This window comes from Aptenodytes forsteri, unplaced genomic scaffold (genome assembly GCF_000699145.1).
Source record: "Aptenodytes forsteri isolate BGI_AS27 unplaced genomic scaffold, ASM69914v1 Scaffold246, whole genome shotgun sequence".
NCBI classification, from domain to species: domain Eukaryota; kingdom Metazoa; phylum Chordata; class Aves; order Sphenisciformes; family Spheniscidae; genus Aptenodytes; species Aptenodytes forsteri.
Genome location: NW_008795692.1, coordinates 97,850 through 121,616, shown reverse-complemented (window position 1 = coordinate 121,616; position 23,767 = coordinate 97,850). Strand labels below are relative to the sequence as shown.

At 35.3% G+C, this 23,767-nt stretch overlaps 1 protein-coding gene across 1 annotated transcript; it reads left to right on the top strand.

Annotated features, from left to right (window-relative positions):
• Nucleotides 1–216: 216 nt before the first annotated feature.
• LOC103901920 lies at nucleotides 217–22,370 on the top strand. Its single transcript, XM_009282882.2, has 11 exons — nucleotides 217–255; nucleotides 1,310–1,376; nucleotides 2,772–2,836; nucleotides 4,001–4,028; nucleotides 13,779–13,840; nucleotides 14,976–15,074; nucleotides 15,594–15,654; nucleotides 16,613–18,207; nucleotides 18,764–18,827; nucleotides 20,047–20,134; nucleotides 22,244–22,370. Exons 1-11 carry the CDS (start codon nucleotides 217–219, stop codon nucleotides 22,368–22,370), a joined length of 2,295 nt encoding a protein of 764 aa, XP_009281157.2.
• The last annotated feature ends 1,397 nt before the right edge of the window (nucleotides 22,371–23,767 follow it).

Below are 23,767 nucleotides of genomic sequence, written 5' to 3'. Positions count from 1 at the left end.
GAGCGGGTAAGGGCCGCGCTCGCGCGCCGTCCCGGCCGTTGGGCAGGGGCCTTTGGCTGGGGCTCTCGTCGCCGTCCTAAGGCGGGTGCGGGGGCGGTGGGGAAGCTCTGTCATCTGCGCGGCCGTGCCCCGCGGGGCCTCCAGGCTGCTGCCGCCGCCCTGCCTCGCTCCTGCCTGTCTCAGGAGCGCAGTCCGCTTACGGTTTCTCTTGCCGAAATGGTGTCTGGCGTGGCTTGGCCGGGCCTGGCCGCCCTTGTGCGTCCCTCTGACCGCCTCTGGAAGGCTGCTAGGCAGCGCGGCTCTCTGCCCACCTCGCCTTAGGCGGTGGCAGCGCTCTCTGCTCTCCTCCTTCCTGACCACCTCTAAGTTCTGCTGTGTCAGTACTGACAGGTTCAATTTTCTTTCTGTGCACTGATTTGCAGTAACTGACATTGGATTCTCTTCGTCAATTAATTACTTGTGCTTTCACAAGCTCCTATTTTTCCTGACTACCAAAAGCAGCTGTCACCCAGGGCCTCATGCAGCTTTGCAGTTCGTGCTGAGCCATGCACTCCTGTGCCTTGGTGTGAGTAAGCTAGTAAAGAGCCAGCCCCTTGAATACATCCACAAAACTTAGATCCGGGATTGCCAGTATTAAATAAGTGACTTATATTTAAGTCCGAGTTGTCTTTATAGTGCCCTTAACCCACATTAGCTAGCATTAGGTGAGGTATTTTCAATGAAACTACAGAAAGAAGCAGGAGACTCCCACCACAAATCTTCCTTGCTTTAGAGCCATTTTGTGTTAAAGGTGTGGGAACCGTACACCTCCATCCAGGGATGTATGTATTTATTCAGGGATGTCAGCTTTGCTGTTCAGGGAGATGTTTTGTGCTAATGTCTAGGTACTGGCATAAGGCTAAGTCTGGTTCTAGAACATTTTTCTCATCTAGCATTAGATTGGATATTTTATATGTTGTGAGCTGTAGATCTATGCTAAGTGGCTACTTCCAGTTACTACAGAGGAATTTTAGAAGAAACTGTGTAATAGAGTAACTTAATTGCTTTTGAAAACTCTCTGAAGCCCTATTTTGTCAGTGACTGGCTTATGCCTTGAAATTGAATGACTGACTTACATGTTTAAAATATATGTTTCCTCTAGGAATTAATATTTCCAGATTGCTGATGTCTAACTTCAGCCAATAAAACAACATACTGATAATTTCCCATTTTGGTCAAAACAAAATTGTATAAAAACAACACTTAAAATGCATGTTAAAAACATTGTTTTAATCATTTATTCTAATCTTTAATGGTCTTTTTTATTTAGTATAATCATCCTTTTGAAGATGATTTACTTATTTCCATGGAAACTCTCACTTACAATACACCTGAAGGTAAGAACTTCTTAAAGCTTCAATATTTACATGCTGTATATTTCGACTTAGGGAAGCATGCAAATGTTATATAACATCTAATTGCAACAGATACTGAATTTTGTCCACTTAGGTATGTCATTTCCTATGTAAACTTTGATACACACATATAATACCTGGAGAGTTTATTTATATGCACCATTTTAGTCCATTGTGTGCTCTGTTTTAGACAACAGAAAAGAGTTATTAGCAAAGTTCAGGGTAACTGAATGGTTAATATTTGGATGTCCTGTAAGAATAAACATCAAAAGGGAGAAGACTGAGGGGAAACAAAGGAATGGAGGTATTAGCACGAAGTTGATACGCATGAATGGATTGTATAGTTTCATCTCCGCTTAGTATTCTGAAGGCCACTCTGATAAACTTCTGTTATGTCAAATGTCAGGGTGGACTGGGTAGATAGTTTCTTTAACTTTTCATTGAATGTTCATGTGGTTAGCGTGAATCTATACCACATTATTCCATGTCATATTTTTCCACTGTTTCATTGTAACTGTTGATCCATTATAGAGTTGATAATGCTTATGGAGAGCTTATTGTGAAAAAAAATGTTGTTCTAAAATACATTGCTCAGGGTTTTAGTGGGACTTGTGACTTAGTATCTTGGTGACTTTACTGGGTAATGAAATGTTCTGCCAGTTTTTATCCTCACTGAAGCGAGGGTTATGGTATGTAAATTGCCACATCAGTTCTCATAAAGAAGAACTTACTGGATATACACATGAAGTACTACCACAGTGTCAAACCCAGTGTAATCATTGCACCAAATATGATTTACTTTTTAAAGGCTTTTACAGACTGGGAAGTTTGCATTTTATATATGTTGTCCATTGGGAGAGGGAGGAAACATGCATACAGCACTGTAATACAGTCTTGGATTTGTAAAGGCTTGGTTATGCTTTTGGTTTAGTAACCTCTATTCGATATGGAATGAATATGGATCTCAGTCCTGTAAAGCCTTAATTATGGCTTTAAGTAACCTCAGATACCACGTAGTCTGCATGCATTAAATAAAATTTAAAAAGCAAAATAATTTGCTTTTTTTCCCCTCTTCGTAGCATCTGGGGCTGTAGTGCTTTTTGGATTTTAGCTCAGTGTTGTTAGACTCAGTGTGTGATTTATTTTTTTTTTTTCCCCCCTGACTTCTCAATTAACTTGAAATTACAATATTATCTTGGTTTGTTTTCCTATAAGTTTCTGTTTCAGCAATTGTATTAGAGGCTGTTCAGATTTGATAATGTTTTGTTACTATGTAATATTTTCTTCCTAGATGTTTATGTTTGTTAGAATGATACTTCTTATAGATAGTGTTATAAGAAAAGCTATGTTTATATTTATATCTCTTGTTATTTCTAGGACCAAAGCAATGGGAGGAAGTGTCAATCAAGAAGCTTAAAAAATGGAAGAAGGAAGTACTTGAGGTATCTAATAATATAGTCCTACTATGCAGTCAAAATGTAGCAATATTTCTTTTTTTATATATATATATATAAAAAATATATATAGGAATACAGTCTAATCTTGCTGTGCTATATAATATTTGCAAGACGTATTAATCAATGAAGTCATCTGCTTCAAAATAGGGTTTTAGGATAGATTGGTTAAGACTGTCAGATAAGATAGACTAAAATAGATGACCATTTACCATGGTTAGCACCACTGGTGAACCTGCAAAATTTTTTTTTTAAATGCTGTCTGATGGGAACATGTACTTTTGGATCTCGTCAGAATATTGTCATTGAAGTTAACATGCATTGAATCAATTTATCTTGGTTCAGGTAATCAGCTTTTCAGTTCTGAAGGGCTTGCTGGTTTCATCTTTAGATTTTTTTTTTTTTCTGTAAAATAATGCTAGAGTAATTAAAGTATCTTTGCAGTCTCAGCACTCGCTGTCTGTGTCAAGCTAAAGCCATTACTGTTGTGGGCAGTACTTACATTAAACAAGCAGTCGCTGCTTCTTCTATTTCCTAAACTCCCCCATAAGAACTCAACAGTGACTTTCATTAAAATCTCAGTGTTTCTCACATAACTGTCAGAAGTCACCTTGCTGCTACATTCCTAATATCTGCCTAAAACGTGAAGTTGCTTAGCGTGCCTTGGTGGTTAACACAGAAGCTGTTCTGCACCCCACAGAGCGAGGGGATGAGGAGTGAAATTCAGTCTTGGGGAACAAGAGTGGATTTAATGGAGATGGAAAAGGTGCTGTATTTCCCTTTCTTTTTCCATTCCTGGTAATACCTTGTGCATCATCTACTAAGCATTGCTGCACGACTTCACAGACTAAATCCATTAAGGACTGTAAGAGGAATTCTCTGTCTTACCCTCTTATGTGGGCCAAGGTAGCTATACCTTAGGTTCTTGTAGTGATTTTAACAGCAACAGTATGGCAAGAAGTAAATGATCAGGTAAGTTTTACCGTGTATTTGTGGCTTTTCTGGCCAGGCCATGGAAAACCTGAAGGAAACTGGTTATTTAGGAAATACCTAACTGTGAGATATACCAAAGTAAATAAAGGCATCAGTTAAAATAACTTTACTATTCTAAGATTGTTCTGACATTTTTTTTTTTCCTATTTCTAATTGCAGTGTAATAGAGGAAGTCAACGGAATGCAGGTAAAGTGTTTAAAAAAAGATAATTTATAGCACTTATTTTATCCAAAGAGTCTTGACTTAATAGAAGATGTCCTGGTTTTATGCCAAACTCTTTAGGATACTCACTGTTTTTTGTGGAGGGAACCACCCAAAAAACCCAACAATACTTACATTCATAAGAATTCCAAAATGTAGTTTAAAATGTTTAGGATGAGTAAATACATTATAATTGATGATGCTGTCACAAGTTGATTAAAACAATCTCCCCTTATCAATTAAACAGTAAGCTTTTTGTTGTATTTGTTGGTTTTGTCAGATGTTCACTGAATGTAAAAATTCCAACCCTGACTTACGTGGTTGTACCAGTGGAGAAATTTGAAAGTTGCTAGCTTTTTGAAAATAACTAGATAAGTAGGCATTTTAAAAAATGTGTGTTAAAAGAATCTCATGAAGTCGCATGATGAGCTATCAAAAATTTAGCAGATTATTCTGTATACTGAATGACTCGGGCTGCCTGCAGGAAGAGGTGGTGTATAGTTATTTCATTAGAGATCAAGTATCATGATGGAAGTCAAATCAAGACTGTCTGTCAAAGTGTAATTCTGATACTACTTAGGGAAATGTATGACATCTGAAGATTTTCTCATTGTTCTGAAAAGGAGCTGTATGTTCCAATAAAATTCATGTTTTTACTGGGATAAATGATGCAGGAAATTATGATGTGTAGTACAGCAAAGGTATGTTGGGCTTTATTTTCTTAAGGTTTTGAGGTGGTTTTTTTGGTGTTGCTTATTTTATGACATTCATCTGAGAAACTTTTATGCTGAACACTTGAGGAAAAAACACAACCTAGTGTCTCTCTCCCTCTACAGTCCTACCAAAAAACTTGTCCATACAGGGTTCAGGTATAGACTTTGAATCAGCCTATGAAATTAAAATGTTGAGCTGGGAGATAAGGGTCTGATACAAAAAGATTCAGATGGTCCAGACCTTTGCCTCTAATTTTTGGAAAATATATGCTGATGGGTCTGAATAGTACAAAAAATGACTGGCTACAATCTGCAGTAAAACTCAAAGAAAGAGCATCTAGCAGTTAGTTTTTTAAAAGATACAGTATTTGAAGTCTTTCAGCTGTAATTTTTTGTTAATCTTTGTGTTTTCATCTAAGGTCTGAATGCCTTAGAAGTTCTTATTGAAGGAATTTACTTGGAGTTTCTTTAATGCTACAAAGGCTTGATCTAATTAATTTTAAATTTAGTGTACTGCATTACAGATCAGGTAGAAAAGCAGAAAAATTGATAAATTACATATTTTTTCCAACTTTTAATATAACTTGAGCAAAGTCTTTATTTGGTTATGTTTTAAGTTATCCTAGGGAAGAAATATTTAACTAAATATTGAAGGGGGGCGAAATAGCACTAGTGTTAACAGCCTTTGTTATAAGGAAAAACCCGCTTTTACAGATTTGTATTTATACATGTGTATTTATATATGCTATAAAAGAATCTTGTGGATTTTGTTCAATTTAAGCAAATCATATCTTGCACTGACTTTTTTATTTGAAACACAAAAGTACATGGAGTAAGCATTTGAACTGGCTGGTTGTGGTTGGTGTTACTCTAAAAAAAAAAAAACCTCAAGAAAACCCAAAAAACCACCACCCCAAAAAACCTCACCCCAACAACAACAAAAAAAACCCAACTTCTGGCTATGGATTATTAAAATTAATGTGCAAATTTTACCTATCCTTGTTCTATACTCTTAGGTGGGCCTGATATGTGTTTTCAGTTAGGATACATAAAGTTCTGTGCTATTAAGTGTGAATATTGAAAATATCTTTGTAAGACCCAAATACTTATTAATGAACCCCTTCCCTTGGAATGTAACTTGTGTTATTTTTTTTCCAACTCGCAATTCTGAATTTTGCTAGAATCTATTTTTACTATTTGGATAGAATGTCCAGTACCCTTACAAAGTTTTACTGGGTAAAATGACAATCTTTTGAGTGTTCGGGGGTTTTCTTAACATATGCCAGTTCTGAGTATGGGAGGACCAAGTATGTTAAATTTCAAGCTCCAAGAAGAGCAATATTTCTGTCATATATTAGCCACTTAAAATTCTTTCTTTCCTTGAGAAATTTTTTTGAAACAAAACATCCTCTGTGGTGTTTCATAGATCTTGCGCAGTAAGAGCAGTAAGGGATTTCAATGGGACATTACCGTGTTATTCTGATTTCCTGGGTTCCCAATACAGAAATATTTGGAAAATGCTTTATTCAGCTTCTAAAAAAAAAAAAAAAATGCATTGCTAATATATTTTAAAAGAAGTTTTACTATAGTTTTTTGCAAAATAGTGAACATGTTTCCTGAGAAGGTTACGAGCTGAAGCCAGAGCCTTCTAGTTATATAATATGCTTCACTAACTTTATATGAGAGTGGTTTTATAGCCCCGTTTCCTACTGGTTAGAAAACTGTGCTTAGAATAGTTACCAGTGGTCTGCATCCAAACTGAAGGGAAACATGAGGGATTTTTTCCAGGACTTGTCCTGAGCAAATTACTAGTTTATACTTTCATTAAGTAAATAGTAAAAGAGGGGATACCCTTAATTAACTCACAGATGATACCAAGTAGGGATGACCACTGTGAAAGATGGTCTGACAAATTGGGGCCAAAACTTAAAGTAAACTTTGTGTAATTTCATGCAGAGAAGTTCAAAGTAATAGACTTATGTAGGAATAATCAATTGCAGGAAGAAGCAATTTTGAAGGCTGGCTGAGCTAACCGCGAATATCACTCTGTTGTGAAAATAGTGCATGCTGTGCTAGAAGACGTGCACAGGTGCCTAGTATGTAAAGCACACAAAATAGGTTTTCTGCACTGTTCAACAGTGATAAAACTTGTGGTGGAGTATTTTGTTTTGTATTTGATAGTAGCTTGACTAGCTGGAGTGAGTCAGAAAAAGAAAAAAATTACTAGAGCCACTGGTGATAAGACTTAAATGGAAGGGGGGGAAGAACAAAAGAGAGCCTCTAGGTTAAATATCAGAAAAGCTTTCCAAATGTAAACATAAGGAAGTCCTGAAATATGTTTCTTAGGAATTATGGAGTTGCTCTTAAGAATGGATTAGATTTCTCCTAGAGTTAAGTTAGGTATAGTTGTTCCTGCTTTAAAATGGAAGAAGGAATAGATGACATCTTTAGGTTCCTTTCCATATGCTTTAAGCCTTTAGAAAACTGGGAATCTTTAGATGTATGCTTGGCACTATTAAATAATGTGAAGTGTTTATAGGAGTGAATAATACCGATGTGCCTGAGTTAGGTATGAGATAAGTTTTCTCACCGTTTAACCAAAAAAAGTAAATCACTTGTGATATTTGACAACAATTTATCTGGAAACAGAAATGCAGAAAAAAGCAAGGACAACAAATTCTGCATTAAACAGAAACTTGTTTATGACAGTCTTGAGTAGGGTAAACATATCTGCTAAAGCACATGTATTATTTTTGGTATTTAAGTCTATCACATGCATCCAATCATGAGAAGTCCCACTACAGCTTTAGTACCAGCAGAGTCGTATGTTTGGAGATACAGATCTTCTTTTTGGGGAAAGATTAAATTTCTGTAATTTATGCAGTATTAACAAAAGATTTAGGCAATAATTTTTATATGCACATCATAATCATATGCACTGTATACAGACTTGAGAGGTTGTAGCTTGTTATAGATTGCTTTTTTTAAACTCTAACAAGGCAATGGTTAGAAATGTAACTTTTTTCGGTGATACCAAAACAGTTTTCAGTCTGAGTAATTTTAATAGCAACAATATCTGGCTTAGAGGCTAATTGTGAAATAAGCTTATGTGGAAGTCACATTTATTTGAAGATAGCTACTTCTCTGTGGGTCTAATATGTTTTGGATTTTATTTAAATCCATTTGAGTTGCGATAGCTGATGAAGAACAAAGTATAGATTGAAATGTAAAATGGGGAGAGATCTGCTAAATTAGACAGCTCTTACACTCCTTATATTTCTTCTGCTTCTTATGAAATAAATGGCAGGGGGGAGCACAAAGATTGTGAGTGGGTCTATCTGTGCAGGAAGACAGGCATAGCAGTTTTGGAAGGCCCCCTTGCCAAAAATCATTAAAAACATGCAATAGAGGTTTGGGGCTCTACCTTCAGGTTTCAGGAGTAGTTAGTCTTTTTCTTATCCTTTTCAACATATGCAAAGAACATGCACAAAAAGTTTGCAGTTGTCTTCCTTTTCTACAAGTCATACCACCTGATAAAGGGGCAAATTTTATTTTCTGTGGCACTTCACGGGTTAAGAAGAAAACGTGTAATATGGTAGATACACATCTCTGACCAGAATTAGTCTGCTATATTTGACTAGAACGTTGTTCTATCACTTGTCTATTCTTTGTGTCCGTCCTATGTATGTTCTCCATTTTTTAAATGTTTGTGTTAAATATTTTTCAAAGTAAATAAGAGTGCATATATAAATGAAGAATTAATGAGTTCAGGTACAACACTCATCTGTGACCTATCAAATTGAAATAGAATTATTTTTTTCCTCCCATGCATGCTAAGATATATCAAAGCAACAGACCAGTGATTTTGAAGATGGACATTCAATAATACATCAGGTATGGGCACCACATTGCATCTACTTTTATAAAGCCTCTTTGGGAAAACGGATTTATGTAGTCAAAAGCTAAGAAACTAATGATGAGCAGGGGGTCCTGTAGCATAGCTATAAAATTAGATTTTAAAGACCTACTAATTGCTGAATTGAATCACTTTCTTCTCCTTAAATAAGTACTTCTGAAAAAATTGAGGGCTTAAAGTATTTTGCTGCAGTTCTTTCACTGCAGTTCTTCAAACTTCAGGTATCTTATTAAACAATTGCTCTATATTTCCCCTCATGTAGTTCCCCACGTGTAGTTGCATTATTTTAGGAAAGATGTGTCTTTACTTACCAGGTACATTTTTGTGTAAAACTAAAATCTTCATGTTTTGGTTAATGTTGATCATCTAGTATACTTCCCTTGCTTGTTTCCTCCCCTGATAGGTTCTGTGCTTTGAGATGGTGATGAATTCAAGTTCTGGACTTCTATGTGGTGGTCTAATACATTTTGTGATGGTGGATTCATGCAATTCTTTTTAATTTTTACTATGTCCCTATTCATGTTGTTTATGTGGTAGGCTTTACATATGTTTCATATAATTACATACCCTCCCTCCCATTGTGATATTTGGGATATCGAATAACAGCCGTGATATCAGCCATGGATTTCAGCTGAATTCTACTCTTCTTTTAAGTTTATTTAAAGGGGGATAGAGAAGCTGGACATAGGCTTTAAACCATCAAGTGTCTTTTTAGTTAGGCAAGATGTGTGTCTAACTTTTTTAGTTATTATTTGTAAAATCTGTGGTTGTCTAGAATAACTTCTTTTGACTCCTCTTTTTAAGGAGAAAATATTCAGCATTTGAAGAGTGATATAGGCCATCTCACTGCTCACACTTAATTGTTTGTTCTACATAGATGGTAGTTAGGGTTGCCTCATTTTATTGATGTCATTTTAAGCCACAATACACTAATTTTGTGATTGAACTGGACAGAATAGATATAGACTTTTTTTTAAAAGAAATTCTGAAGAATGTGATGTCAGACGTAGATTGTAAACATTTAGAAAAGGCTCCTTATCCATATAAATGAGCTTTTTATGCAACTATCAAGACTTCTACAAAATAGAGCAAAAAAACTGTTTGCAATATTATATATAGATTGTTTGAAGTAGGCAATTAAGAATTGTTTAAAGTGGGCAGTTAAGAAACTTTCCTTATACATTGGAACACAGAGAAAATCCCCAGTACATACTGATAAAGATTTGGTGATTAGAATTCATCTGTCAACTGTTTTTTTTTTGCTCTTGTGTATAATAGCTTTTCCTTGCGTAATTTGTCTGAATATAGAAGGGCTGGGAAGAAAATAGTTTTCCCCATTGAGTAATCAGATGTGAATCAAGACAAATTTGTGTACAGATTTGTTAATAAAGACGGTGTGATTTGGACGTAGTTTGTGGAATACGACTGGGTTTGTTTCACCACCACCACCCTGCCAAAAAAATTGAGCAAGTAGTGAGAGCAGAAAATTCTACAGACTAGTTAATATAGCTTATGCTACCAGGTCTTAAACTTCCTTTCATGTGCTTTTCAGCAATCTCCTGAGAACTCTCGTGTGGATACGTCTGACGTAGGTGGGTTTTTTAATTTACTTTTTAGCTACCTTTTTTTAACTTTTTGAAAAAGATAGCAAATACTTTTTTCGTAATTTTCTAATATAGTAAAAAATAATTTTAATACGTGTTCTGTACCCTCTCAGAAAGTAGAGAATAGGAATAACAAGAGACTGAGGTACTGGTAGTACTATGAAATCAATATCCACATTCCTCTCTAAAATCTCAGTCCCGAATCCCTGATATGTTGGAAAGTCAATGTGGAATATGTTTGATTGCCTTTTCTTAATACAGAAAGGAACAGTGAAATCAAAACTTTGACATAAGTGGCAATAGAAGTTTGATTAATAATTAGAATATTTAATTTCTAGTGGTCTGGTAAACACAGATATTGCATTCAGCTGCAATAATACATCCTCTGTAGTATTTGTAACAGTTTCGGCATCAGTCTTGTGGCCTGTCTGCAAAGTTTTGGGTGGTTTTGACCTGGTATTCCCAAATAATTACTTGATTGTATTAATTAGTGGTAACAATCTTTGAATGACTGTTTTTACAATATTTAAAACTTCTATTACTTAAGATCTTTTGATTCTTGTGCATATAAAAACTACTATTTTGCATAAATTAAACTATGGCTAGGTGGTAACCAGCATTTAATGATTAAAAGAGCAGTTGCAGCAAACTATGGTTAGCTGGTGTTTAAATACTCTGGTATAAATTAGGTGCTTCACATGCATAGCTGTCTCCAAGGCAGATGATTACTTCTCTGTTGAGGGAAAATAGAAAATAGCAATCTGAAATTTGTCCTCCTATCATTTGAAAGGATAATTTCAATGAATGATAAAATAATTTCTGCAAATCTAGAAAATGTGACTTCGTTTTTTTTCAACCTGCACAATGAAATACAGGAAACAAATTTCAGAGGCATCTGTAGCTTAGCTTCTGTAAGTGTCCTTTGTGTCTTTTGCACTCATGGGATAAATGAGTGATGCAGTTCAGACTCTGGTTATCTTCATAGCAGCGTACAATAATATGATTATCCACTCCTCCTCTTGTGAATATTCTAGGAAGAGACTGGAGAGGATTTATAGCAGCCTCGGTGAGTCCCAGCTATCTCCAAATACAGTAAGACCTAGACATTAGCTGCTTAGAGATGTGGGATTGGATTCCTCGCTTAAAAATGGAATTCACCTAGGTGTTTTGTTGGGTTTTTGTTTTTTTAAATATATAAAAGGTTAGCAATAGGGCATGCTAACTGTTAAGAAAACAGTGTATCTTTTAGCTGCTTTAGCTAAAACTTTAGCTTTGGCAGGTTTTTTCCATCTTTAGTATTCATACAGAATGCTTCACTTCTCAGTGAAGGCAGTGTTTCTTCCAGGTATTATACAGTATTTTTGTTCTAAAAGTATGCAAAGCCTATCAACAGCAGGTACAAATAAAGTGAAACAGCTCTCACCTGTACCTGCAAGTATTGGTCTGCCCTTAATAGGGAAAATTATTAGGTCTACCTTCTTTGGTTTCACAGGAAGTAGCATGGCAAAGTATAGTGATATCTGAACAATTCCTTGTATCTATTAGGATAGTATCACAGAAAAATGAACTTATTTGGAGAGAAAGCGGAAAGTTCAATCTGAATTGTATATTTATCGAAGTGTATTTAAGTTTAGAAGATCGCATCAAAGTCAAAACTTAAAATTTACAGTAACCCCCTTACTAACATATTCATCTTTTAAATAAGATATATCTTTTAGGTAATGATAGTGTATTGAGTACATCTCCAGTGAAATAACTTCCTGTATTATAGGTCAAATTTTCCAGAGAAAAAGGTGGGAGTTTTCATTTTTCCTCTCTCTTCTGCACTTGAGGAGCAAAGGTGTTCCCAAATTTCCCTTCTGGCCCTTAAAAATACATTAAGGTTCCCTGGAAAAGATATTTCACTTTTTTCCATTCTGTGCTGTGCCATGGTCCTCTGCTAATAATTAATGTTCCGGTTATTTGAAGTATGATTGACAATACATTGAAGACATACTAAAATTATGCTTTTGTGAGGTTTCACACCTAGAAGAGTATTCCAACTTGTATACAGATCGATTCATTCTATGATACAAGCTATTTTCTAATAATTATTAATTGGCATGATGGAGTTGACCATTCCTGGACACTGGAATTGTTACCTTTATCTTGAGAACCTCCCATTTTTGTAGCAGTCTAGTCTGGTCATCTTAGTGACCATTTAGGGAGCAGTCTGCCAGTTTCTTGCCTGATTCTACTGGAGGAAGACGACTGTGTGGCAGAAAGAGTATCAGCTGTTACAACAGAAACTGGAGCTGAAACTTTTCCAGATTAAAACATTAACATTCTTACTGCTTCCTACACTATTGATGCTTAGTAACTGATTTCCTGTGGATAAAGTGACCACAACTGTCTTCCATTAGTCACGTGGGAAGAAACTTTAATAATCTGACAGGTATGGGTTTCAGTTCTAATAAAATAATTCTACTGGGGTCAGGTAGACTATCAAAGCCAACCCTCTGATTGCTCAACATTTTCACTGGAAGATGCAAAATTGTGTCATCTTCCACAAAGATAGTATGTCTTTTGTATGTATCTTTATCCTAGCTGTATGGCAGCAGCTGTCCACAGAGCTTTAGGTGATGATTGTACTGGCAGGGAACAAAAAAGGAACATGGGATTAGCTGGAAAAGATTTTCATTCTGGTTTTAGTAATTTAAGAATAGTATGCAGAGGCAGTGATGTGGTAGGTATCATAACCAAGATTTTTTTCACTCATTGTTTTCCTTTTCAGGGTTATTCTTCTCTCCTCTTTCCCTCCCTGCGATGAATGCGATCATGGGACAAAGATATGACAGCCAGGGAAATTCAGAAATCAGGGCTTACAACGCAGTGACGTGTTTTATGATCGTGAAAGACTGAGGCTTTAGCTAATGATGAATTGGAAGGTTCAGCTACATCTAGCAAAAATATGTTTTGTTGCACTTCATTCACAAAAATACCCATAGAATACCTAAAAATTGAGTTGGAAGATTTGGACTTGCTTTTTAATACTCTCAAGTCTGTCTTATTTCTCACTTTAGTGGTTCTAAGGCAGTCTTGACAATAAGAAACTAAGAAAAGGAAGCATGGCAGAAGGTCCTTACTATCTTTGTTGGGATATTTAGGAACGTAATGGGAAATAAGTGGGAATGATATATTAATGAATAGGGAATCTTACAGAGCAGTGCTTTGAAAATATTTTACTCTCTGAAATAGTTAGCGTAAATCTTGAAAGACTGGTTACAAACAATTATCTTCACTCTTCTTGGTTCCCCTCAAGTCATTTATGAACCTATAAACCATGCTTTTCAATTGGATTTGAAATGGAAATCTAATACAGATAAAAAGTTTTAGTGTAGAAAACCATTTTCTAAAATGAAACCAGTTTAGTCGATAAGTTTTACAGTGTGTGTTGAAAAACATTTCCATTTTGGTTTTGAGTTCAACTAGATTTTATTTAGTATTTATCTTCAAATCGTAGATGAAGAAAGTGATGCTGATATGGTTTCAGTAAGAAGAAAATTTGAAGACATTCACTTCCAGGTAAAAATTTTTGGTGTCTAATGTAATGGAATAATTTTGTGTTCAATAGAAATGATTGAACTATTTGAATAGCTTACACGTGCCTGAGATGATGCATTGTCAGCAGAAGACTCTATGTAGTCTGCGTCTTAACGCACATTTTTAGTAAGCATAGCAAATGAGAGGTTCAATAAATAATGTCAGGAAGACCAACATGAAGTAATACTATGTCTCGGTATTGTTAGTATACCAGAGAAAGCCATACAATGTATTGCATAGAACAGGCAACCCTGAGACTGGGTGTTACAGGTATGGAAAAAGAATAACCAGATGAATCACAAAGTGAAAGCACTTACAAAAATATGATCATTCACCTGAGAGTCTAGCATAAATGGGTAACATAATTTAAAAAAAAAAAACAAATAGTAAATCTGAAATAATGGCTACCATAACAAAAGCAGACTGGAATCTTCTGCTGTTGTTTCCCAAACTGGACTATGGGTATCAGGACTGCCCAGAGTAGTTACATTGATGAAGAAAAGTACAACACACACTTTGTATGTGCAGCCATTCTAATCCAGTGTTCTGCTTGCTTAAATACAATTACCAAAAATTTAATTTACTTTCCTTGTTTAGCATAGTGCTAGGCATTGTCATGTCTCTGACAACAGCTAATACAAACTGCTTCAGAAAGTGAGAGTTTCACTAATGAAAAACTTTTGTCGTTTATCACCAAATGCTTTTAGATTTTACATAGAGGTGTGTTACAGAGTAGACCTTAATTTGTATGTGAATTCATGGGATGTTAATAATACATGTAAAGACTTGCAGCTGTAATTACCAGTGCTTTGTAAACTAACACTAGGACTTTTGTTTGTTTGTTTTTATCAGTGGGTCTTCTGAGACAATGTGCTTTTCCCTGCATCAATAAACTAGCTAGTTATCTCTTTTTATATGTCTTCACATACAGTTCCTTCTCAAGATTTTTTTTTTTTTTACATAAAATGTGTGCATTAAAAATAAGTTTATGTTGGTTGGATATCCTCATGTAAGTAATACTAGTTTTGAAACAAATCTAAGTAATATGTTTGGGTTTGTCATTGTCAATAACTTCTATGTGTTTTAATTAATTCCTTTTTTTTTCTTCCCCTCTAAGAATCTGTGTGTAGATGATGGGAAAATTCAAGAGAAAGTAAAAGTTCAGGTGGATGTGATAGTACAAGATTATGCTAGAAAAATTCCCAAGTGGATTACGGTAACATTTCTCCTGTTCTAAGTAATTAGCTAATTAGAGTAAAATAAGAACTCTCTAACTGTGCAGCACAATGAATTCTAATACAGCTTCTCTGCTGTTTCATCATTGTTCATCTGCTGCTTCCTGTCTATGTAAATATTGCAGTATCTCAGGTCTCTGACAGCAGTGATTTGTAAGAAATTGAACAGACAATATCCAAATTTTTTTTTTTGTAATTTTATACTTTGTTCTTTGAACCCTGATGTGCAAGTTGATCTTCAGTAAGTTTTCTGAAAAGCCTAAATTTGAGGTTTGTAGAGAAAAAAGGAGTTTTAGCTTTATTTTGGTTTTGGGGTGAGGGAGATTGGGGGCGAAGGGTTATGTTACATGGTACAGCTTCTGTTTCCTACTGGAGTTGCCAGAGATGTATAGATTATCCAGGTATATATATCCATGTATAAATTCTCATATTTGGGAAAGGGATTGAAATATGTTACATAATGTAGAAGTTGCAAAGGTGTGTGTTTGTTTGTTTTTCAGATAGCACCTCAAGGTTCATCAGAAGGTCTTCATTTAGCTTCGCCAGTGCAAGAACTGATTGGTACAACTAAATCTTTGGGGTGTTGGTCAAATATGTTAGTTACAAAATTCGTTTTTATTAAAATTTATTAGAAATAAGTATTTAATTTGTTGAAAACCCAGAGGCACTGTTTATCCAACAGAAAAGTTCAACAGGCTGGATTCTTGAAGAGAAGTTAGACGTGATTTTGCTTATGGCAAAATCTATTTGAAAAATAGAAAATAAATAACTAGTATACATAAAAACAGTTTTTCTTAAATAGCCCCAGGAAAAAAATGCATAGTTACAAAATTCAGCAGCATTAAGCTCAATTAAATGAAAGCATAATTTTTTGGTTCGGCTTATTTTAAATTCAAGGAATGTAATGAATGGCTTTGGGTCTGCTGGTAACCGGTACTCAAAGTGGTACTTCGCGAGTAAACTTACTTTCTTCATAAGCTCTCCAGACTTGATGCAAACCTAAGATAGAATTTTGGTGTAAATATTTCAAGCCTAACAACTACAAAAAGCATTATCTTCATCGTGCTTTACGGCAAGCAAAGCTGCACTGGTACTAGCCAAGTACAAAGCTTTCAAGTGATATGGAAAAAGAGTAACAAAACCTGTAGGATAAGGCTGTTCCTTCTGGTCAGAAATCACAAAGAGCAAAGCAGTCTGCCTCTACAATGAAAATATTTTATATCTATATATTAAGCTATTTTAAAATAGGGTTTATTTCCAACACATTTCATTTGTCTTCTATAGTCTGCTAATTCAATATGGTTAGGAAAAATCTTTTAATTTTTTCCTAATGGATTGTATGTTAATCATCCATTTAGCCTGGCAAAAAAGCTTAATGAAATATGCTATTACAGTAAGACTATCTGTACTGCATGCGATTGTTTCTAAGTCATGTAATACATTACTGGAAGTGCCCTAATAGGTTTGGAGTTTTTTTCTTCTTCTGGTTTTGTGATTCATTTTTTTTTTTTTTTAATAGGCAACCAAGCCGCTGTTTGTAGAAACAAAGTAGAGCTGTCAAATGAACGTTCTTCATCCAGACCTCTACAGTTACAATTTTCTGGTGTTCCCATTTTACCAATTAGAATAACCATACCCAGGCATCGACCTTCTCCAGAACTGAATAAAACTTGCTGTGATAGTATCTTGGAAGAATACCAGTCTGCAGATGAGGAATGCTCCTGGAGCAATGTAACTCTTGCAGACTTGTATCCAGCGATGGTAGAGATACTTACAAGGCTCATGACAAAGCAGTCTCGGAGAAAAGAGTTAAAATACATGTTTGGACACTTAAGGCATAAAAGATGGCGTTCTAGAAGACCAAAGCTCAATGTCACTGTAGACAAAATAAGAGGGTTCAGACCTCTTAAACTGAAGCAAGCACTACCCAGCATACGCAGCAGTAGAAGTGAAGACATCCAGAATCAAACTTTTGGAAATGAGAACAGAGAACTTTGTGATGACAAGTGTTCCATTAATAACTTATCTGGTCTGGCACCTTATTCTTACATTGATACAAATGAAATCAAAATGGACTACTCTGACTCAAGTTTAGAACATCATTTGGCATCTGGAAAAGGCCAAAAAGTCTCCAAGCAGACTGTTTTTCCTAATGTTATGGCTAGAATGGGAGAGACATTTCTAGTTGAAGATGAGTTACAGACTACTATCTCACTGAAGAATTCGAAATGCAAAGAAAGTGAAAAGTTGGCTTACAAATGTTCCTCAGAATACCGTTTTATAACATCTACTGCTAGTTCAGGGTCAACAGCGCTTCATCTGGTAAAAGAGAGTAAAACTCAAAAAACTGGCTTTCCTTGTGGTGATACCTCAGAGTTGTGTTCATCTACTTGCAGTTCCTATGGCAATAGTAACACTTTTACACCTGTCACAAACTGTTCTCTTGCAAGAGCATCAAATACTTTGCTCATAAATCCTGAAAAAATAATTTCTGAAAGACTAATTTCTTTCCAGCACAAACACTCATTTTCCTCATTCTCTATCAAGCAGAGTCCTTCAAAGATGCCCCAGAAATATGAAGATGCATTTGAAAAACTCTACTACAAACTGTGTTCCAAAGAAATCCAAAAGCCTTTGACATTGACAAGACCTCTTTCAAATTCACAGAACCTTGAAGAGAAAGGAAGATTAGTGAAGAGTAATTTAAGTGATTCTGTGAGGTCTGATACACAGTATGATAGAGAATTTGACAGGATCTATGAGCAATTGTGTAGTGAGGCTGTTCCAAAACTTCCTGGGTTTCAGAGAGCTTCAAATTTAAGGAAATACGAAGGAATACAGATGTCTGAAACTGTAAATGCTCTTGTTAACTCACCTGTTCGAACTTTATCTGCAATTCCCAGAGTTAAAAGACTAGGAAATTTTCAAAATGATCTTCTTTGTTCACCAGTGAAGCGACTGAAAAATATACCAGAACGTTATTTTCCTTCAACAAAATGTCAACAGATTTCTCACAGAAGAAATGTTAATCTTCAGACAGTTGGCATGGATTTTTTGAGCACATACAATGGCAGTAACCCCAGCTTTTTTGACAGTCACAACTGTCAGAGTCAGGTACTTAAGGACCTTGTAAAAAAAAAAATGATTGTGCGCTCTTTGCTGATATTTGGAGAAGGGTTTAAAAAATGGGTTAAAGCTGGAAGCTGTTTAAACTAGTGACAGCGTAATTCTGGCACTATTTGGTCAGTAGGGTTGTTTTACAGGTTTGGGGGTTCGGGGATTTTTATTTGCTAAAATATAAGTTGTATCAGGTCTCCTGGATCATGTGAGGAAGTTCACTATATTTAATAACCCTGAAAATGGTTATGCTCAATAAAAGATTTTGTTACATTTTAATAGACTGTGTCACTGGTTAAAATAATCTCAGACAGTGACCCTGTTAATTAAGGTGGTGTCCTTCTGAAATGATGACCTTTTATTCATTTTGTAGATGGACAAGGTGAGACAAACAAAACAGGCTTTACTAGGTTCCACTGGAATCGTAACACTTGTTGATTTAAATATTAAATAGGCCCTTATTTCCAGGTTCCCAGTCATTTCTTCTGTGGCAAGCTGTGAAATAACACGTGAGTTTTTCCATCAAAGTAATCTGTTGATGCTTTATTTTCAGGACTCTGGATTTCATGCTTCTTCAGATAAAACTTTTCTTGGTATTCCTGGTACTTCCCTGCAAGGTTAGTTTTATAGACTTTATGAATTACTACTTTAGCAATCACAAGCACTTCTTCAAAGGGTAAATCTACAGATCTCAATAGACCACTGTCTAGGTGACAGCTCTTCTTCAGTAATAATCGGGTATGTTTAAGTGTTCCTTTAAGTAAGGAATCTATACAGAAAAGTGTTTCCTGAATCGCATGTTAACAGCTATTTAAGAAGTTTTTCTTTAGGTTAACTAGGACTTTTCCTACTAAAGTGTTGTTTATTATCCACTGGTTTTCTCTCTTCCTTTTTTTTATTTTATTTAAAGTTTGCTGTCGCTTTTACTTTCTGTATCTAAATGTTCAGCAGGAAATGCATAGTTTGTTAATCCTACACTTGAATTAACCAAATGCTTACCAAATGCTTCTGTTTGGATTCTTCAATTTTACAAAAACTTGCAATTGAGTTGTTGCATGGCTACTGTCACTTTCTTAGGTGAATTAGATTAATAATCTGGATAAAAAGACTTTTGCCAATTCAGGATGGTAGAATTTTATTATTAAAAAAAAATACATTAAGATTTTAGATGCTAATCTTTTAATTTCCTTTTAAAAATCTGATTTTGGTTAAAGCATGTTCCTAACATAACCTGAACTTTTTTCCTGCTAAGTAAAATCACCAATGTTTATTCTCCGTATTTTATTTTTATGAACCTTGTCATCAAGATAACAACTAACTAACATGTAAAGGAAAATACTGAAGAAGGTGACTTGAAATATTGTCAACTGGTATACAAGAAGAAAATGGCAGAATAAATGCACTTGTTTGCATGGTTCTTGCCTTGTTGCATTTTCATTACTGATGAATTGTAAAGAATTTGATTATTTGACATGGACTTATCCTATCTGTCTTATTTTGCCTTCCTCAAATTTTAACTCATACTTTATGTATTACATTTTTTCTGGTATCAACAGTTTCTTCTACTTCTCCCTTTTTCTAATGGTGATAAATTATAAGTATTTTGAAGAAACCTAGCTTATACTTACATTTTATACACTGAATATATTTATTTGAATTAAGTTTTGTCAGAACCTTTTGCATTAGAATATTTTCATAAGGAAATTTGCTCATTGAGGTATGCCAATGAAGTATTACCAATGTCTTAATAGGCTAATGTTTTAACAACATACTGTAGTGTCCATGCTACTCAGCATTGTTCTTACCCTTTTTCATACTCCTGTTTTTCATCACCAGAATCTGGGATTGCAGATGCCCACTCTGGTTGGCCTAGGGCAATGAAGAATTACAGCTGTCCTAGAAATGCACAGAAGTGTCACCAAAGGTAAGTGCCTTTTGAGAAAAGAAATTTCAAAAGAAATTCTTGCTGCTCTGCATCTATATTAAAGGTATGGAGGTTGTTGCTTACATGCGTACTTCTAGAATGAAAATCAGCATGGATGCTTGGGAGAGCCCAAGCTAATCAAACCTGCAGACTCGAACACTGGGAGGCAAGTGTCTGTGGACAAAACTAGCCAGACTCCAGCATGGATGGCCAGTGAACACTAGTTAGTAAGATGGCCTAACTGAATAGCTACTCTAGTCCTTCTTTTGTGTTAATTATAGAGGCATTTATTATTTTAGATATAACTATAGAATTGTTTTGATTCTGCCTGAGTGTTTCAGCTAACAAGTCCTCTCAGATCCTTAGGCTGTGGAGAGTGCAGTATATTGCCATTTAAAAGGACTTTTAAAAGTTAGCTTCTGTGCAGTTGGGCATATTTACCTGCATTTTGGCTCTGTGTACATAAGCAGTGGCTCTGTTTGGAAGATATCTGAGATCCTCTCCTCCTGCTGTTATCAGTATCGGCAGTGTATTTAGATCTCTGGAAGGAGAACACTCCTTCCAGCTCCCTGGATACCAGCCTACTACATCTGCTTTTCTTAGAAAATATGTGACTTTTAAAGGACTCTCAAGTTTCAGATCTCTTGGATTTTTAATTACAAACTAATTTAATAGACAGCAGGATTAAAAAGCATTAAAAGTTCTCTAAACAGTTTCTCACTTTATTTTCCAAAACATTTTTGACATGCTTTTTTGCCAAAAAGTCTAATTTGGCACCACAAGATATGCTGCCTTCCCAAACTCAGTCAAGAAATATTTTCACTATGCTTGAGATGATCATACAGCTGATATAAAAATTTTCTGACAATGTTCAACTTAAAACTTCAAAGGAGGTCTGAATGCATTTTTAAACTACTTGTATGGAGAACTTAACTGGAAAAGAGGCTGCATCATTTAAAGAAAAAAGTTTCAGTTTAAGCAAAGATGGAATTAAAACATAGAGGCTTGTATTACAGATATATAACAATATTGATAAAGATTATATTCGGATTTTTATATAATGGAAGATTGGAGGCAAGCTGATGAGTATACAAGGATGTTTCTGTGATATTGAGTATGCCCACTTAGCTGAGTAAATTTCTGCTCAGTTCTTGGATTCCCTCTTTTTTTCCTCACTACTTCTTCCTGACTCCATACAAAATAGCCCTCCCTATGAGATTAGTAATCGTTCTGAAGGAAAAGGTTTTCCTTTCCTTAATGCATGTAAGTAGAGAAGTTTAAGAAAGAGTAGGAAATCAGGATTTCACGGAGTGCTTTCTTGCCAAGCCATCTGGAATAAAATCTATTTCTTTGTTCCTTAATTACACAAATGCATGATTGCTGATTTGTAGCCAAAATTGGACTGTCAGCTGGCGAGCTTCCTTAGGCCTGTCGTGTGATATTCTTAGCCTTCTATGGTTCCCAGGAGTAAAGCTGCTCTTTAATGGCTTTAGAGCCCTCAGAAGTTTCATGCCTAAGCCATGTGGCAAAATGCTGTATATTGTAATGAATGGTTGTGGAAAGAAAAGGAATATTGTCTTCCTGTCTGGAACTTGATTGCCTTTATCTAGAGGATGATTATGAAAGAGATATTTCAGAAAAGAAAATGTTCATAACTAATAAACTTGTCTTCAGCTCTGTGTGAATGCTGTCCTACAGCTATACTGCTATACTTAAGTGTCAGATGTAAACCAAAATAGTTTAAAATAGATGTTAAAAAAAATTTCTTTAGTAGTATGCAAGGAAATAATTGTATTCACGCTTGTATCTTTCATTTTTAGCTATTTGTGAATACATTCAAAGATTACGTCTCTAAGTTTAATAGATATTTATACAATTTAGATTAATGCAGTAGCATTACTGAGACATTAAATGACATAGGATGAAAAGTTTCCTCTAGCTGAAAGCACAGAGGAATGCAGACAAGGAGTCCTGCTATTGTTCACAGTCAAGATGTTCAGATACCTTGCTCTGGCAATTTGTTTCAATTTCATTCTGTTCATCAGAGTTTCAGCAAGCATAGTATTTTTGTGTAATTTACTTTATCATCTAAACAATTCTTTTCTATAGGGTATCCAGAAAACTAAACTACACTGATGGGAGAGACCAAAATCCTAGCAATCCCCCGGACAACTTCCTGGTCAAAACTCACCAAGGAGCATTCACAGACTGCTACAGAGAGAACATTTTTTTATAAAGTTTGATTTTGTTTTGTTTTTCTTTCTTCTTCCAAGAATCAAGGATGTATTATATGTATGTAATATACAATTAGTCCTGATTTATACTTTCCTGTAATATAAATCTTAAGGAACTGCTTCATCCCTTCTGACAGGGCACTTAACTCCTTTGGCAATCAGGTATTGCAGGGAATCAGGGTTTCTTTCTATGACTAAGTTTAAATTATGTATTTAGTAGTGTTTATAATAACAAAATGTGATCTGTATTATCTTTTTATCTGCTGATAAGCTTTGATTCTTAATGTATTAGTAATAAGATAAGCAACAAGCTCTTTCTGCTGATTTCCTGCCTATTCATGCTTTACAGATGTATCAGTACTAAATGAATGAAAAAATCTAAACTGGGCTGGATGATCCAAATGCAGTATTATACGCTATGACTTGTAATATGCCTGCTATATAATTTTAATGTTAAATTTTCTAAGTAGCTCACCAAAGTTGATTGTTCAGTAAAATTTTATAATTTTTAGTCGATTTGATAGTTATATCCTGTATTCTGACAAAATTCTACCTGACACAATATATATTCTAAATAAAAACCTATTCTGAACAAATACCTGCTTTCAACATTTTATTTCAGGTATGTGAATTCTCAGGAGGAGTTTGTATACCTACAGCAAATACATGAGAATGATGTGGCAGGGTCCCACAGGTTTTCATTGCTGTGTTCTTTCTTGGCAAGGAGATTGGTTTAGTGGTAAGTGTCAGGTCAAATACACTCTGTTTTATTGGCATTGCCCCTTGTCAGCTTTCTGAGCTCCGGAAAAGGAAAAAATGGTTTTCCTTTGGCTTTACTTCATTTCTGGGCACACAGGAGTTTTTTATGTTATTTTAGCTCTTAAAACCAAGATCTTCTTGTCTTCAGTGTTGTTCTCAAATGGAACAAGAAGCCAGCTTCAGTGAGGTTTACTCTCTGATAAGACAAGAACTTCTGTAATATACACACACATTCTATCCCTCATCATTTGTATATTATGTTTCCTTCAACAACAGCAACAAAAGATTGTCTTTTAGAAACGCTTTTGTGGTTCATTTTTCTTCCTGTTCCAGACATGGATGAACTGTAGGGAATATGCTTTATTGAACTACCTTCCCCTTGGATTTGTTGAGGTAATTATTTCCCAGTATTTCTTGATACACCAGTACTGAGAGATTACATAACTCCATTAATGTTTTCTGTTCTAAAGTAACTTAAGGGTAAACTGGAGTTGGGTTTTGGACATGTTATGACTCTAGATATGATTTCCGCACAGCAACCTGAATGCAGGCTTACCCAGGTAGGAAGGTAAGTTTATTTAAGCAACATAGTAATAGTTCATTGTCTCCATGAAAATTACTTCGGAAGAATTTTAAGAGG